We start from the raw sequence: 15,558 nt of genomic DNA, 5'->3' as shown, positions 1-15,558 counted from the left end.
CGTGGCGAGAAAACAGCATTACGCATTCTGTACGACTGTATTTTACGCACGTCCACTTTTTGTTTGACATCGCGTCAACTTCGAGTTCATGCATTTTTTATGAGTGTGAAAGAATCATCGATGAAAGGGCCAGAGCCTACGCTGCCATAAACTATATTATCAAGATTACGTAACGCGATTGAAGAGATCGAAACTTGCGTCGTGTCTTTTCGCGTCACTCGAGCGAATAAAAGGTATCAAAATATTTTTCCAAGTTTCAACTTTGAGATTTATGCTTTCCTGTTATTTTTGGATTAAAAAGCATTCAAAATCTTCTACGAAACGAACATGATATTTTTTGGAATAGATTTTGAAAGGATTTAAAGAGAATTAATTTCTTATGGATTTTATGAAATAACGCACTTTCGCTAAATTGGGAAAAAACCTACTTCTATTTGGAAGAAGCAATATGTATTTTATCGGACAAAATGTGAATTTTATGAAAGTACTTGCATTGCGTAAATTTCACTAAAAACTTATGTCAAACAACTTGACAGAAATGAGAAATGTGCGAGAAAAACGACAATTTAGATTACTTCGTGAACTTGTTCCTCTTCGTCTTCACACAACAACAAACTTTCCAATCTTCCAGACGATTATTATTTATAGACTAATAAAAAAAAAAAAGGAAATAAAGGTCTCTCGAAATGAGAATAAAAAATTCAAAAAGGCTGATATATAAAGCTACTTTTATAAAAAGTAAAGTTACTACTCGGCGCAGGCCAGTTCAATACAGTTACAAACGAATTTTTCATAACGAAACAACCATCGCTTTACGAGCGTCGCATGGCTGCTACCTTCGGACTACACGAGCAACAGCAACACATAAAATTTTCCATCGATCAGGAATTTATGAAATTCGCATCTAGACAACCTCTCGAATGTTTCGTGCGGTAACGTTGGCCTCTGAACGCGCATATATTATATTACCATTGGAGAGACGAAATAAGTTTTCGTTCTGACGAGCACACGAATAAAATTCTCCTCTGTATATAACGATATATACAGAATGAATCAGCCAATATTAGAGTCGACATTTTTTTCCTCCAACATGATAAATTTTTTGACGAAATTTTCAATCCCAGAGAATTTATACAAATTTTATTGTATAGAATAATTCAAAGACGTCAGTTCTGTTGAATTTTTAGTAGTACAGAAGACTTTTTGATTCACGAGAAAATTGTAGAATTTCAATTTTACGCACTGTGTACGATACTGTCCTACTTTCTTCGAATAAATCCAAATTGTCAAGAGAATCTACTATGTGCAACAGTATTATACATATATTATAATCTTCCTCTCTGTAACAAGATATATTATGACCAATTACTTCTTCGATGCTACGAAAGTAGAAATATTATCTCGTACACAGTAAATCCACATTAGAGCACATTATTGTTAATATATTTTCATAGAATATAAATTTATTATATATTTTATAGAATATAAAATTATTATAGAATATCACCATATATGAAATGCCTATTTTAAAGAAAGAAGAATGTAAGCTTGATTGACAATATATAATATACAATCTACTGCAAGATAATGAATGTAGGAGTTCCAATTGCTTCAATAAAAAGAATCTTAAAAAAAAAATCGGTATATATCAAATATACTATGCTGCCATAGAATACATCGCCTCGTTTGATGAAAGGAGGAAATTAAATAAGCTGAAGGAAAAGATCCCCTTTACTTACTTACAATATAATATTTCTATTATATTACGTTATAACATATTATATTATACACATATTATTCTATCTTCTCTTTCACTCGTGTTTTCGTACCATTAAAATCAGCCAAAAAATTTTATATTGGATAGTAACACGAGTCATTCTGAATATTACACGGGCACTCGCGTATAACGCGTGTATATGCACGCGTATTGATACAACGTATGTATTTACAAGACGGAAATAACGGGAATGCGACGTGACGCGACGCGACGTGTCGTTCTTTCAGGTATAATCGGGCAAACTCGTGGCGTGGTTATTTGCCAGCTGCTGGGAAATTGAAGGAAAGTACGTTCGTAAAACGAACGCGGTCGTTTTATGACGCTTAGGATGTCCCATGGTGCGGATTTTATTTTCCGGGAGTAAAGCTAGGGGGAATGTTGCGTGAAATATCGGTAATGGTAATCTCGTTGGTTGCTTGTCTTTTAGTTTATACGTTGCCGGAGAGTAGTTTTGTAAACACGTGCTCTGCGTTATAAGGAATAACGATGGGAGAATTTTTACGTTCCTTCGTAAATTAGCGCTGACTATACCGTGTCAATAAAAAATCATAATATTGACTGGCTACTTTTATAACTCAGGAACAGGTAAATCATAACCAGAAGCTTTGTTTGCTTCTGAAAGGAAAAGATTATGTATAGATAGATTTGATCTTATATCGGATTTTATGAACGAAACTAAAAGAATGAACCTAACTAGATATTTGTTCTACTAAATTGCTTATTCGTAATTATTATTTTCCAATATATATATAATTATTATGAACAAGATTATAACAAATGATCCTTTGCATAAACGAAAATCGGATTATAAGAGACAAGTTGATGATTTGATAAATTTACAGTAGTTAAACTCGACGATTACACGTACGTGGTTTGTTCTTGTGACAATAAAATTGCCTGCTAATCTCAAAGGACCACAGAAACAGGATTTTACCTCGTAATGAAACTATTTAATTAACGCGATTTTTACCCACAAACGGTAACAATTACCGGTGTATACGTTAGTGGCGTTGCACGATTAACGAAGCTCCATCAATTTCGAGACGCTTAAACAAAATTAATTACCGCAAGCTTACTCGATAGTATCAGTGGATTTAATTAATTGATAGAAATCTATAGAAGGCAAAAGTAACCTTCACAGCGATTGTATCCTTTGGAACGAACATTCTCTTCTATCAACTATCTTATCCTCTGTCGTCTTTAAAAGATCAAGCAAATTCTTTCCTATATATCTGTACCTCCTGTAAACTTGAAGATGAAAAGATGAAAAAATGAAAAGCGAAGTTTCTCTGCCGTGGTCTCCGCGGAATGCGAATAGTCGACTGGTCTTCCATATTCTCGAAAGGCAAGAATACATAAGAGGAGGTAAAGTGCTCTCGAAAATTCATTCGCGTGCCGCTCGAAGGATACACGGTGCTCAAGATCGATTTCGAAGAAGACACTTCACCGATATTTTTACCAAAAATGCACGGTTCGCTGAATTCGTCCGCGTCCTCGCTATCTTTTCTTCGCTTCTCCGTCGTTTTGCTTCTTTTTCGTTGTATTATTAGGTCCCTCGTTGCACGGGTTAACTTTAATAATCCGAACAAGATCCTCTTTCTCTTATCTTTCTTCTTTCTTTTTTTTCTCTTTTTTTGTTCTTCTTGTTTTATTTTTATTTTTTTATTCTTCCTTTGTCGTCGCCTCTTCTGGTTCAGAAAACTGACAATTAGAATGAAATGAAAAATAGGACAAGGGATATTAAACGACGCTAATTGGACGCTGTGTTTGCAGCTACGAATAGGTCGATAACGTTACTCGCAATGAACAATGTAGAAATTATACTTCACGGTTCATTTCAATCTTTGGGAATCAATGACGGATTGTCGCCGCGTTTCAATGGGCCGTTTTGATCCTGTATTCGGATAATCACACGAAATGACACGACGACTCTGCGATCATCCGCAAATTACGCTGTATAATTGGCGGAATTACGAGAATTATTAAAAGCTATTCACGATCAATTCGTTTCATCCGTACGATCTTCTACGTTATTAATTACGTACTTCGTAGTTCGTGATAAAAATCGTTATCTCGATTGTTTGTAACAAGTCAGATACGATCTTTCTGTCGCGTAAGAAACGCTTGAACGATGCCTCGTTCATCAAGTTAAGCGTCAAGTATAAATTCTTTCGTTCTTCAAATTTTAAAGTTGCACGATAAACGTGAAACAACTTGTTACGGTTCCTCGTGTTTCCATCGTACTTTTAATAGTACGTTGCTATTGGCCCGGCGTTTCGTGAACAATGCAGCTCACTTCTTCAGGGCAGGTCAGAAACCTACAGGTTCGAAAAGTTGACTTCATCTTTTTCTCTGGAGGTTCCAGTTACCGAGGTTCGCTTGTATTATCATAAACAAATCTCCAACTATATCCATACCTTGCTGCAAAGATACCCTGAAGGAGAGAAACAAACGAAAGGAAACAGGAAACATGGTAGCTGAGAATAATAAAAAAAAATAATAACAATAATAAAATCGATAGAAAGTTTGATGCGACCGCTACAAGGTAATGTTTCGTCGCGGATAGCTCGCAAGCAAGAGGAAAATGGCTGGTTTCATGAGACTTTGCGACGTCGTCCACCGAATACGGAATCAATGGAATTCAAGGAACTCTTGGTGCTCGAGCCAGTGTACACAACACGAACGAACAAACGAACGTACGTACGTACGTACGTACGTACCAACGCAAATTTCACCCGACTCAGTGGAATTTTCTCTTTACTCTTCCAGCCGGAAAAGGACAATCGGTTCCCGTATCGGTGCTCGTTTCAGGGTTCGCTTAACAGGAAAAAGGCCGACAAACAGTGGCATAAAGTGCGCGTTTACCTTCGACCGGTATGCAAAGCGGCCAAGCCCCGAGCCCCGTACATTGTACATGAAAAATGAGTCGATCCAGCGAACGTTACCGAACGATTTTCCCCGCTAACGTTTGCCGCGAAACAACGAACGGTGTCGTTGAATTCGAATGGAGTTTCGAACGGGACTTTGTTCCATCTGGGACAATAAATGCGATACACATCCGTCCCTGTTTTCAAAGTTGTTCCATTTTCACCGCCGAATAGCGTAGGGAAAGTTTCGGAATTTCGGTTTTATTATCAGTGAATTCGTTTTAGCTTGTTCGAGCTGTTGTAAATATTAAAATTGATCGAATCAATGGAACGCGATGCGCTGACGAAAACACTTTTTGCCGAGATTTGCCGACCGTTGCTCGGAACTAGTACGCGCAGGTATTCGAATTTCGGTTTTGTTATCGTAGAGATATGTCGATAACTGTTGAAAGTATTAGAAGTTCTCGATTACTCGTTAAGAATTGCTGTGGAAACCGCAAGTCGATCGATCTTTCATTCTATAACCTGTTTCCGTGGCAAAGAATCGATTAACTCGCGCTATTTCAAGTTAATTCCACCGATGAATTAAACGGAAGGGGGAAAAAAGGAAAACGCGAGAAGAAGGAAGAAGAAAGGCAAACAGAAGACCATAGAAGAGAAAAAAATCCTATTCCCATCACGTAACCATTCAGCGGGCAACGAAAACAGGTGGAAACGAAAAGGAAGGTGAAAAGCCCAACTGGTTTGCGTTCTCGTTTTATCGTACGACAAAGGAAGAAGTCAACAACGCGTAGGGAAATTTCGTGATACGCGCCAATAGGTCTGTCAGAGATTTAATCGAGGACGAAGCTGAAGGAAATAAATATCCTACGTGGACGGCTGGCCGTCGATGCGGGAATCCCTCCAATGAATTATGCGATTATTGGCTCTCTTCTTTTTATTTCTTCCATCGACCCTTTCCCTTCAATACGTTTTTATTTTCTTCCCTTTCCTGTTTATCACATACGTAGCCTGTGACGGCGCGAAGCTTTCACGGAACGCGTTTTAATTATCGCGCCGTTTACACCTGCATCTCGTCGCCCTTTGACGAGCAGCATTAATCCGGTGTCTATTATTCTGAGTACGTTATAGCTGCAGTTTTATAGGTCCTTGTGTAATATAATTGTTTGGAAAGTTTATAACGAAACTATACAAAAATTCAAATATGTAATCTTCTATATAACTTTATTATATCCGTGTGTGTATCGTTATAGAATTAGTATGTTATCGATATTATTGATATATTATCGATATATCGTTGAATATCATACGCCTACACCGCTTCTTTCGATAATTTTTTGCTATTTATTGGGTAGCTTCATAATTGAGGAGTTTTCTGAAAACAGACCTGTACGAAGTTCTAGTTTTAGTTGTGTAACGTTTGGTACGTTTGGATGAATAATCGTAATGGCACTTAAGGAACTTAGAAATGTTAGGGAAAAATACAAATTAATACGAAGTACGTATCTGAAAAACGATAGAAATTTGTTAGAAGAAGAAGTGAGAAATGATGGCACGTTAAATTGGGAAAGAAGTTTTGTTGAATTTTTATTGTTAAAATTTATATTAATGGAAAGACGTGATAATTCGTTTTTAATAAGTTCCGCGGAAGTGTAATAAAATGAAATAATGTCGAAGAGGTGAAAACTTCGGATCTTGCTTTTACACGCGATGAAATTTTTATCCGTTCGTTCGACTATGATCTCCCTTTTTTTCTTTTTTTTTTTTTTTTTTTTAGAAATATTCCATAACGACGGAGATCAAATTTTTTTAAACAAATCTCAAAAAATGTTCCAACGAGATAGCTTTCAATGGAGGAATTTATATGTCGTATAAAAAAAAAAGGGAAAAGAGAAATAAATGAACGTAGTTTAATCTAAAAGGCTGTTTTGTACTTGTAAAACATTGAAAAGTTGGAAACTTCATGTCGAAAGAATTTTCCGATTTAAATTCCATTTACGTGCAGAAAAATCTTTTTGCCATGAATCATTCGTATTCATTGAAAATGTTTTTCAGCGAATTACGTACGATAAAAGAGAGATGGGTGTCTGAACGATGATTTCGTAGTGTGAAAGCATTTTGTAGTGGCGAAAACCATGTCGAAGGGTGAATAATCGTCACTGTTTATTCACAATTTGATAATGTTTCTGCGAATTTGTTGATAAATGCACGTGTTAACGGTAGCTACCGATGAAATAACTTCGTTTTACTGCAATCGATGAAACACTCAAATGGCGGAACAAAATTTTCATTTGTCCTAAAAAATGACGAATGTTGCCAGTATCGTGAGGTTCTCTGGCGACTACAGTCGAGTGCTTTTTCGGATGGATGAAAATTCTCCTATAAATGTGAAAAGCTCGTGGCTGCGATCGAATTGCTCACGGCTAGAAGCAGTAAAGTTTGATTTAGCAATTCAACTAAAATAGACCGAGTTATATCTACCGAAATCGCAGTTTAGGGGATTTCAGCGTAATCCCCTTTGACAGAATGTCAACATTATATATCTGTACAATTTTTATTCGACCTATAAACAATATTTAAAATCCAGCTGTATGTTAATATTCTGATTATAGCGATCAATCCAAGTTCAATGTACTACATTACCATTTATCACGGGACACCCAGTAGGTTTGATGTTTCAAACGAATGTTCATTACACGAATGTTCATTAGAAAGGGAGTGTTGCAAGGAAAACTAAATTTCACTGTGTTTTCATGATTTTATTATTAATTAGCTATTGTTTTAAATTCTTGGATTCCATAGAACGCAAGTCCGTAAATTCTATAAATCCCGCATTTTTAGTCTCTGGAATTCGAAGTTTTCGGATTCCGTGGAGCACGGGTAAATAAATTCCGCAAATCCGAAATATTTAGTCTCTACTGTTTTAAATTCTTACGTTTTACAAAACCATTCCATAATGTTTCCAATATTTGAATCTCTAATAGGACATACACGCAACAAATCTTGAAACTCGATTCTCGTAGAAACTAAACCGCAGATTACAAAAAGAAAACCATTATTCATCTTCTTAAAAAGTCATCGTTGATTCAGTCCCTTGAACAACGTCTCAATCGCCTTTACATGTCAGCGAAATAGAATGGAAAAACGCATAGTCCGGATCGATCGCGAACGAGCAACCCAAAATGAGTCGACTGGATTCTTCATCGACGTATCGCTTTGCGTGTAGACACGCGTGAAATTTATCTGGTTAAAGGCACAGGTCGGACGCAAAAGGGAGGCCGAGTTTGGAGGTGTAACGGCTGTATATTTCATCGACGCGGGTGCACGCAAATTCGAACAGCAGGTGACCGGCGTGTACAAAGGCAACGTGTAACCAAGCCGCAGGTACACAGGAACCGATGATGCAGCCTTGTCGAGGAAAGCCAACCGAGCATCGATCGCAATGGCGAGTGGACACTGGACAGATTACGAACTGGCGGATTACGTCGATCTTCTATCGAGATATTATTCTGTCTTTCTTCTTCGTTCCTCTAATCGACTACCGTTGATTCCGTGACTGTTGGATTTTATAAAAATCATAGAAGTTGTCCAGCGTATGGTGGATTATTGTCGGTTTCTGATTGGTAAAAATAGGAATCGTTTTTGCAGTGATATCGCAAAACATTCGTTGAACAGGTAGTGATTTATGTGAGTGGATTTTTGGGAATTGGGAAGAACTGGTTTTGTCGACAGGGCGATCGATTGTGATATAGGAAGAAAGAAATTATCAATTTTTCCGGTCTGTTTCTCTATTTATTCATCTTTCTAAGGGAAGAGAATTCGATAGAAATTCATTGGTTACAAATTTCTGTGTAATTTTTAATCCTTTGGATTATTCATCTTTAATTGGATCATCTGTGAATTTTTATTTTATAACTACCATCTAATAATTATTTTGTGGCTACAAAGCAGCGTTTAATTTGTACAATGCAGTGATTTGATAAATCAAATAGACGAGTAATCTGTTGGTAATTTACAAAATAGAATTGTCAAGGCCGACTGTAATAACGATAACCATACGGGGATGTTTATAATTAAAAGTTGACTGTGAGTTGTTTAATTTTGTTTTGTGAGTAAAGATGCTGTGCTTTCTTTCCATTTTGGTCAGACACAATATGTTAAGTAAATATTTCATTAATTAGAAGGTTATTCATAAAATATTCGGCAGGAAAAGATCACTCGCAACGTTCTATTCCTGTTTCTCATTTTCATTTTTTTATAAAATGTGGTCTCACTCAAACGTTCAAGCTAAAAGAAGCACAGCGAGTATTTCTCCGGATTCAACAACGCGATGTTTACCGGAGCTTTTCTGGCTTCCACTCTTTTCACGGAAGTGGTAACGCTGCGCCCGCGAATAATTTCCGCCATAGAATAGAAGATTCCTTCCCCCGATTCTGTTTCAAATCTCTCGTAAATGCGCACTTTTACGACCGTTGTGTAATCTTATAAATTAACCAAAGCTGCAGCTCGTACTCGCTCACAGATTTTCTATATTTAAAATAGTCATTAGAGGTATACGTAACAAGCGAGAGGAGAAGGAACTGCATAAAATAATTAGCGTCTTTTGTGAAAATTTCATGCATATAATTTTGATGTTTCAACGTTATTAATGTCTAATTTCTTTTCATATTTATTTAATACATATTCTTTTCATTATTTCTATGTAAATGATGGGCACACACACACATATTGAGTTTAAAATATTTATTTAAAATTATGGGAAGAGATAGAAACAAAAATTAGTGAACGAAAATATAGCATACGTGTGTAATGTAAGCTACAGGATATATAAACTGTAAACTATAATTTGTGTATAACTGACAAGGAGTCGACCGAGGTCAACTAAGATAATTAAGCTCGTCCGCGACGTTGTTGGAATAAAGTCAGTGTGACTTCGAAATTGTAAATGTACTCGCGTCTGTATCTGTCCCGTAAACCGAACATGGAGTTAGATTTATTAGGCTACGTTTACCGTTTAATCATTTCATATTATTTCCTAAACTAATGTTCAGAGAGAGTTTCATTTCGAGAACGAGAAATCTAAGATATCTAAGATAAATATTCAAATACATATATCAACTAACAAATTGACTTTCTTTTTATTTGTATCTCTTTGACACGAGAACTTTGAGAACCATCGACCAGATAAAATAAAAGATAACGTATATTCGATACACAAAGGACCAACTAAACTAAATTAGCCTGGAAATATAGAAACTATTGAAACTATCAGAATCGCATATATACACATCGATAAGTTTTACACGCGGGACCATAATGATAACGTTATCAAATTTAGAATTTATTTTAATTATCGACGAATATATATTTAGAAAATTGAAAAATTCTGTTTCTTCGAAAATGTTATTTACACGATCCAATATAAAACTCGTTTATTATATTGTACACGTACATTATTGATAAAATTATTCTTTTTTATTTTTACCATATGAAAAATGTTCATTAAATATCCTGCATGTGTTATTTCGTTTATATTTGTTATATATGTGTATTGCGTTTGCGATATACTTATGTTCGTGTTGTTACCAATAATGTTACAGGCGAAGGAGGACAATATTTCCGAGTGAGGCCAAGAAATAGTTCTGTCCTGGAAGGTGGTGAAGTGATGATACCCTGTGAGGTTGGAAACAGAGTTGGCATTGTACAGTGGGTAAAGGATGGCTTCGCTTACGTCATACAACCGAGTAAGTAAATCGACCTCACCCTCTATTTATCTACGCTTCTTTTACGATCTCTGAAACGAATCTAAACTCTCAAGCATAAAAAGTTACTATCCTGTTCAAATGTATACGAAATATGTAATTCTATCTTAATGGAAAATTGCCAATACGACATTAACGTTAAACATTTACAAAATATAACGTTTCATAATTTATACCAAGTACGTAATTCCATTTCGATCGAAAACACTAATATACTGAGATTTAACCCTTTCGCTTTGGCAGTCCAATCCGCCGAAGTACTGTCACTGAACGGAAACGCGCGCCAGAAATACGCACAGTATGCGTGGTTGCTGTATATACGTTTTCCTAAGTCTTAAATAACAATAATTCTCGTAAGAACCGTATATGAAATATCGTTCCACTGTCAATGGATTTAATAGACTTTCTAGCATGAAACAGTATACGGCCGTTTGGATGTTTGAAATATATTGCGTGAAACGTTTTGATGTTGTTTCAACAATAAGTAACTTTAAGAAGTGATTAATCCAATATGAAAATAAAATCAACAGAAAATGTTCCGCCGATAATGAAAAAATATATTATTGACTACAGATAGCATTTGTATATGCATCATTTGGGTGCCAAATATATGTGGTGCCGTACTCAGGAGTCGTCGCGTGATCGCCGCCTACAAGCGGCGCTCGAAGCGAAAGGGTTAAATATAAAATTAAATATAAACTCTTGTCTCTACGAATTTTCAAGAATCTACAATACTAGCGATTGTCATAGAATTTCCATACGACTTTCCTAACGTCTAAATAGCGAAATAGCAAACGAAAGAAGGCGACATCGCGCATTATATTTAAAAGCGGACTCTAAATATTTAGAAGTCGAGGAACTCCATCGCAACTAAAGAATAAAATTATTAAGGAAAGTAACGAGATATTAGGGTAGGAAAGAGAACTAAATAACTGGAGGGAGATTAAACTTCTTTGGAATATCGACCGAAATAGGACACTGCGTCACTGTGACGGAAATGTCGCCGATTTTAATTAGCACGTGAAGCTGCTCGATCGCAAGAATTTTAAGAACGAACGTTCGTCTCGATTTCCAGCAATTATTAACTTTCGCTGGCACTGACGGCGATAAAGTAAAAGTAGAGCGCGCGTTTCTGCGGACAGTAAGAAAACCCTTCGAATTTTCTTCGCCATCGTCTACATTACGGAATCTTTGGGAACTTCGTTTCGGTAACTTCATCTTGCCCGTTCATTAAAACGCTCCATTAGTAACCGCGACGTAAATGGAGCAGAACTATCTGAATGTCTTTACGCGTTCTATCATTTTTGCAAAATGAATCTTCAGAAATGACGTAATCTCCGCCTGGTGTGTATAGCAACGTCAATTTTCGACGTGATATTTCGAAGTGTCGCGAACGCCACAAAAGCTACATACTCGTCAGTGTCACGGTTTTCAGGTCTCTCTGCTGGTATTATTTGATTCTCAGGCTGGATATGATCTCGTAGGGAACCGGTAGCATAGCGAGGGAAAAGAGTAATTAGAGCCTCGACTATCGAAACCCTTTATTAGCCGCTCCTTTCTCTCCACGTTCGTCGCTAGATGGCCTAAATTATTCAACCGAATTCGAATGTGTGCGTAGCTTGGAAAAAGAAAAAGAGGACAAAGCACGAAACTGTCATTAGGACGAATTGCTTGGTCGAAAATAGCAGGTGAACTGCGGAATTAGAATTGCGGTGTAAAGTACAGAAATTCGACAAACATCGTTTGCGAATCTAGGGAAGCGAAAGTGTCGCGTAAGAATGGAGCGTTGGTAATTTTCAAAGTTGTAAATGCACCACTGTGGATAAATTAACGATCGAACAGATTTTTGACAAATGTTGAGATTGATCTGTTTAATCGTCGATAATTTTGATATTACACGCAGCATTGTAACTAAACAAGTACGATTATGGTATTGGAACTATTAAAAAATTGGAAACAACGTTTGCTATGTTTAATATCTAAATGGATTGTAATAATAAACTTATCAATACGATGTAATTGAACTATAAACGAACACTGATTAGTAGATTATGCTATAATGATGTAATTTAATGTGATGCAGCATATTATCCGAGACTATGTTATCACAAACTATAGCTCTAATAAATAAATCACAGCGAAATCGTCCGACTTCTAGGGATTAAATTTGCCATCGTGATATTTGAAATATTGCAAGATTAATTCTATATCTGAATAAAAAAAGAGAAAATAAATTCCGCAGGTCAACGATACAATATTAAAGCATACAATGATATTTAAAAACACAAATAAATTGCAGGAAAAAGGCGCAAGCGGAATATTTTGCCAACTTTGCTACGAGGTAATTTATCAGAAACATACACATATATTTGTACCATTTCCTTAATATTATTATTATTATTATTATTCGAAATAGCAGAAATAGAAGACTTTTAGATTGAACAAGAAAAAAAGTCACACGAGAGAATGAAACGAAAACGTAACTTAACAGTTTCAAAGGAAATTGTCGTTGCTGTTTTATAAAAAAAGATTCAGTATCGTTCAAAGCAATTTTTGTTGGAAATAATTTTTAACACATTGAACGCGCGGCAAGTTACAAGAAGATGCAGCGTCTGTCGTATTACTTATAAAATGTGTCTGACAGGAGACCGTTCATTTTCACTGTTACGTACCTCGTCCTTCTTTTTCTCTTTTGCTCTTCAACAGCACAAGATGCTCATAGTTGGTTTTTTCAAAAACGATAACCACGTTCTAAAATCTGTTCGTACTGTTCGTGCGAACGAACGAAATTTCTGACACGCAAATTCATTAGCGACCTCCGAGTCATAGTACTTTGGGTCACGAACGAAAAATCGAACGAAACGTTCGGGCCAGGAGGTTTCGGTTAAAGAAATTTCGAGGTTTCGAACTTACGAGTTAAAAGGCCAATTTCGAATTTTCACGATCGTAGCAGAGAGTGTTTCTTTTGTACGAAGTCGCATTAGAAACAGTGAGCTGTCCGACTTTCGAATATCTAGCCGTGGCAAAACTTTTGACGACAAAGGCAAGGTTGACAGAAGGTAATGGCCGCCATAAAGCCGTACCGTTCCATCGATTTTGCATACATCACCGCTTTTATCGAAACGCAAGTGGCAGTACGTTCCAGTATTTCCCAGCGAACGTGTGTCTTTACTCTGTATATAGAAACGCTGCTCGTTTAGTTTACGACGTATCGTTGAGTTATGATACGGCCTTAACGCGTCGCAGTTGAGATCCTTTTTTTTTTTTTTTTTCTTTTCTTATGATCGGGGACGTTCGCGTAATAATTATTGGAAAATGGCGATCTTCCTGGAATATATCGGAATGGATGTAAAGAAAATTTTCATTGGCTTATTTTACTCGGAACGTTAAACCGTGAACTATTTATTTTGAGATTTGTCTCTTTGCTTAGGATTGGAATAAAATAATATACGTCCAATAGTGTAATATAATATTATGTGGTGGTTGTAGCACGAGTAAAAGTATAAAATTGGATGAATAATATTTAGATAACGAATATAGAAAGATAATATGAAGATAAAGGATAAAATTGCAATAATAAGTATGAAATTACGGATAAGGTACGTAGAGCTTCATTTTCAAAATGATAGACAAAGAGATAGAACGTTATTAAACGTTCGTCTTTTTAATCGGGAAAAATTGGATTAAAGTATCTTTGGCAATATAAAAAAAAGAAGATAATTTAATGAGAATCTTTTTCGAAATTATCAGTCTATTTTTCAATCGAAGTACGTTTATATCGAGACGATCGATGATGAAGATAATTGGTCTACGAAGTTAAAATAAAAATCACCCCATCGTAATACAGGAAGATTTTAATGAAACACCCTCGTGAAAACGTTTAAGCCGCAGTAATACCCTTTTTCAATTTCGCTCTTTAGGACTGTAACAATCCCCATTTTCCTATAAAGAGGGAGGAAGGTTGAACATAAAGCTAGCGATTATTGTTCCTCGTCGTTTGTTTCCTTGATCAAGACCTTTGACGTTTCCCCTTCTATTCAAGCAACTTGTGTTTTACCTAAAACATGTACATAAATAGAACATTCTCAAACTCGTGAGCTATTCTTGCTAAAAGGAATATTTAAAAATGTACAAGAGCTCTTTAGCGAATTTAGTAGCATTCTATCGTAAAATATTTTAAATGTAGCCTTCCACGGTAGAGTTAATTCTCCTGCTCTATGTTAAATATTAATTCGATTAGGATATATAGTTTTTAATTCTACTCGTGAGTTATGTGATTAGCGTCCAATTGCCAAGAAATAGACGACACTTCTATAAACGCTAACTATTCGGATACCGAAAAATAGAAAAACAAAATTATGAAAATATTCTCGATGACAGACGTGAAGATTCTTAAAGCTGTTAAAGCGACGATTACTAAGATTACGAATTAAATTAAATCGTTATGTTCGCTTTAAAATTGCGGATAAAAATAACAAAACGTTAAAGCATCAAATTAAACGCGAAGAGAAGTAAATTCAAGAGGAATAAACGTTTCGTTTTTTTTATTATACAGGTGGAGAAATCGTCGGGCACTCGCGATTGAGACTGATAGGTGACCAAAACAACGGAATCTACAATCTGAAGATCACAGACGCTTCTTTGACGGACGATGGAGAATATCAGTGCCAAGTTGGACCATATTTGCGCATTAAATCGATCCGTGCCAACGCTCATCTCGTCGTCATCTGTGAGTACACGACCATCTTTCCTTTCGATTTTAAATGCTTCAAACGTCACTGGTGGATTCTCGATTTAACGGCCGTTACAATTCCTCCCGTTTACAAACCATTCAATGTGTTTTTTCTCGCGTCTACGTTAAAAAAGTCGTCTGTTCGCTGATTTCGATATAGAAATGAAATTCCGCTGAGAGAGAACGAAGAAAAAAACCGGAGGAGAGCGGACGGTTGGAAAGATTTAGCTTGAAAAGTTGGTTAGAGTTTGGAGATTTATGCTATAATATAATTTTGATGATTCCGGAAAAAAGTTTGAATCTTGGAGAAGAAGCGTTAAATTGAAGAGCATTCTGAAGCGATTAAGAGTTTTCTCGACTTCTTTGAAAACCCACTTTCTTACCGGACAATCATTTTTCTGAGAATAAACCGTCGTTTAA

The 15,558-nt window shown here is 36.1% G+C and overlaps 1 protein-coding gene across 6 annotated transcripts in view; it reads left to right on the top strand.

Annotated features, from left to right (window-relative positions):
* The window catches only part of Sns (sticks and stones), a 479,087-nt gene that overhangs the window by 365,167 nt on the left and 98,362 nt on the right, over positions 1-15,558 (top strand). For all 6 annotated transcript variants that reach the window (XR_011801606.1, XM_072016811.1, XM_072016812.1 and 3 more), the window contains exons 2-3: positions 10,245-10,388; positions 14,962-15,135. Coding sequence is in view for 5 of the 6 variants with exons in the window: in XM_072016811.1 (XP_071872912.1) it covers positions 10,245-10,388; positions 14,962-15,135 (318 nt within the window). In the remaining variant the exon portion in view is untranslated. The remainder of the gene's footprint in view (positions 1-10,244; positions 10,389-14,961; positions 15,136-15,558) is intronic.

The sequence above is a fragment of the Bombus fervidus genome, chromosome 14 (assembly GCF_041682495.2).
Source record: "Bombus fervidus isolate BK054 chromosome 14, iyBomFerv1, whole genome shotgun sequence".
Classification (NCBI taxonomy): Eukaryota; Metazoa; Arthropoda; class Insecta; order Hymenoptera; family Apidae; genus Bombus; species Bombus fervidus.
This window is presented reverse-complemented; position numbering and strand designations above follow the sequence as displayed.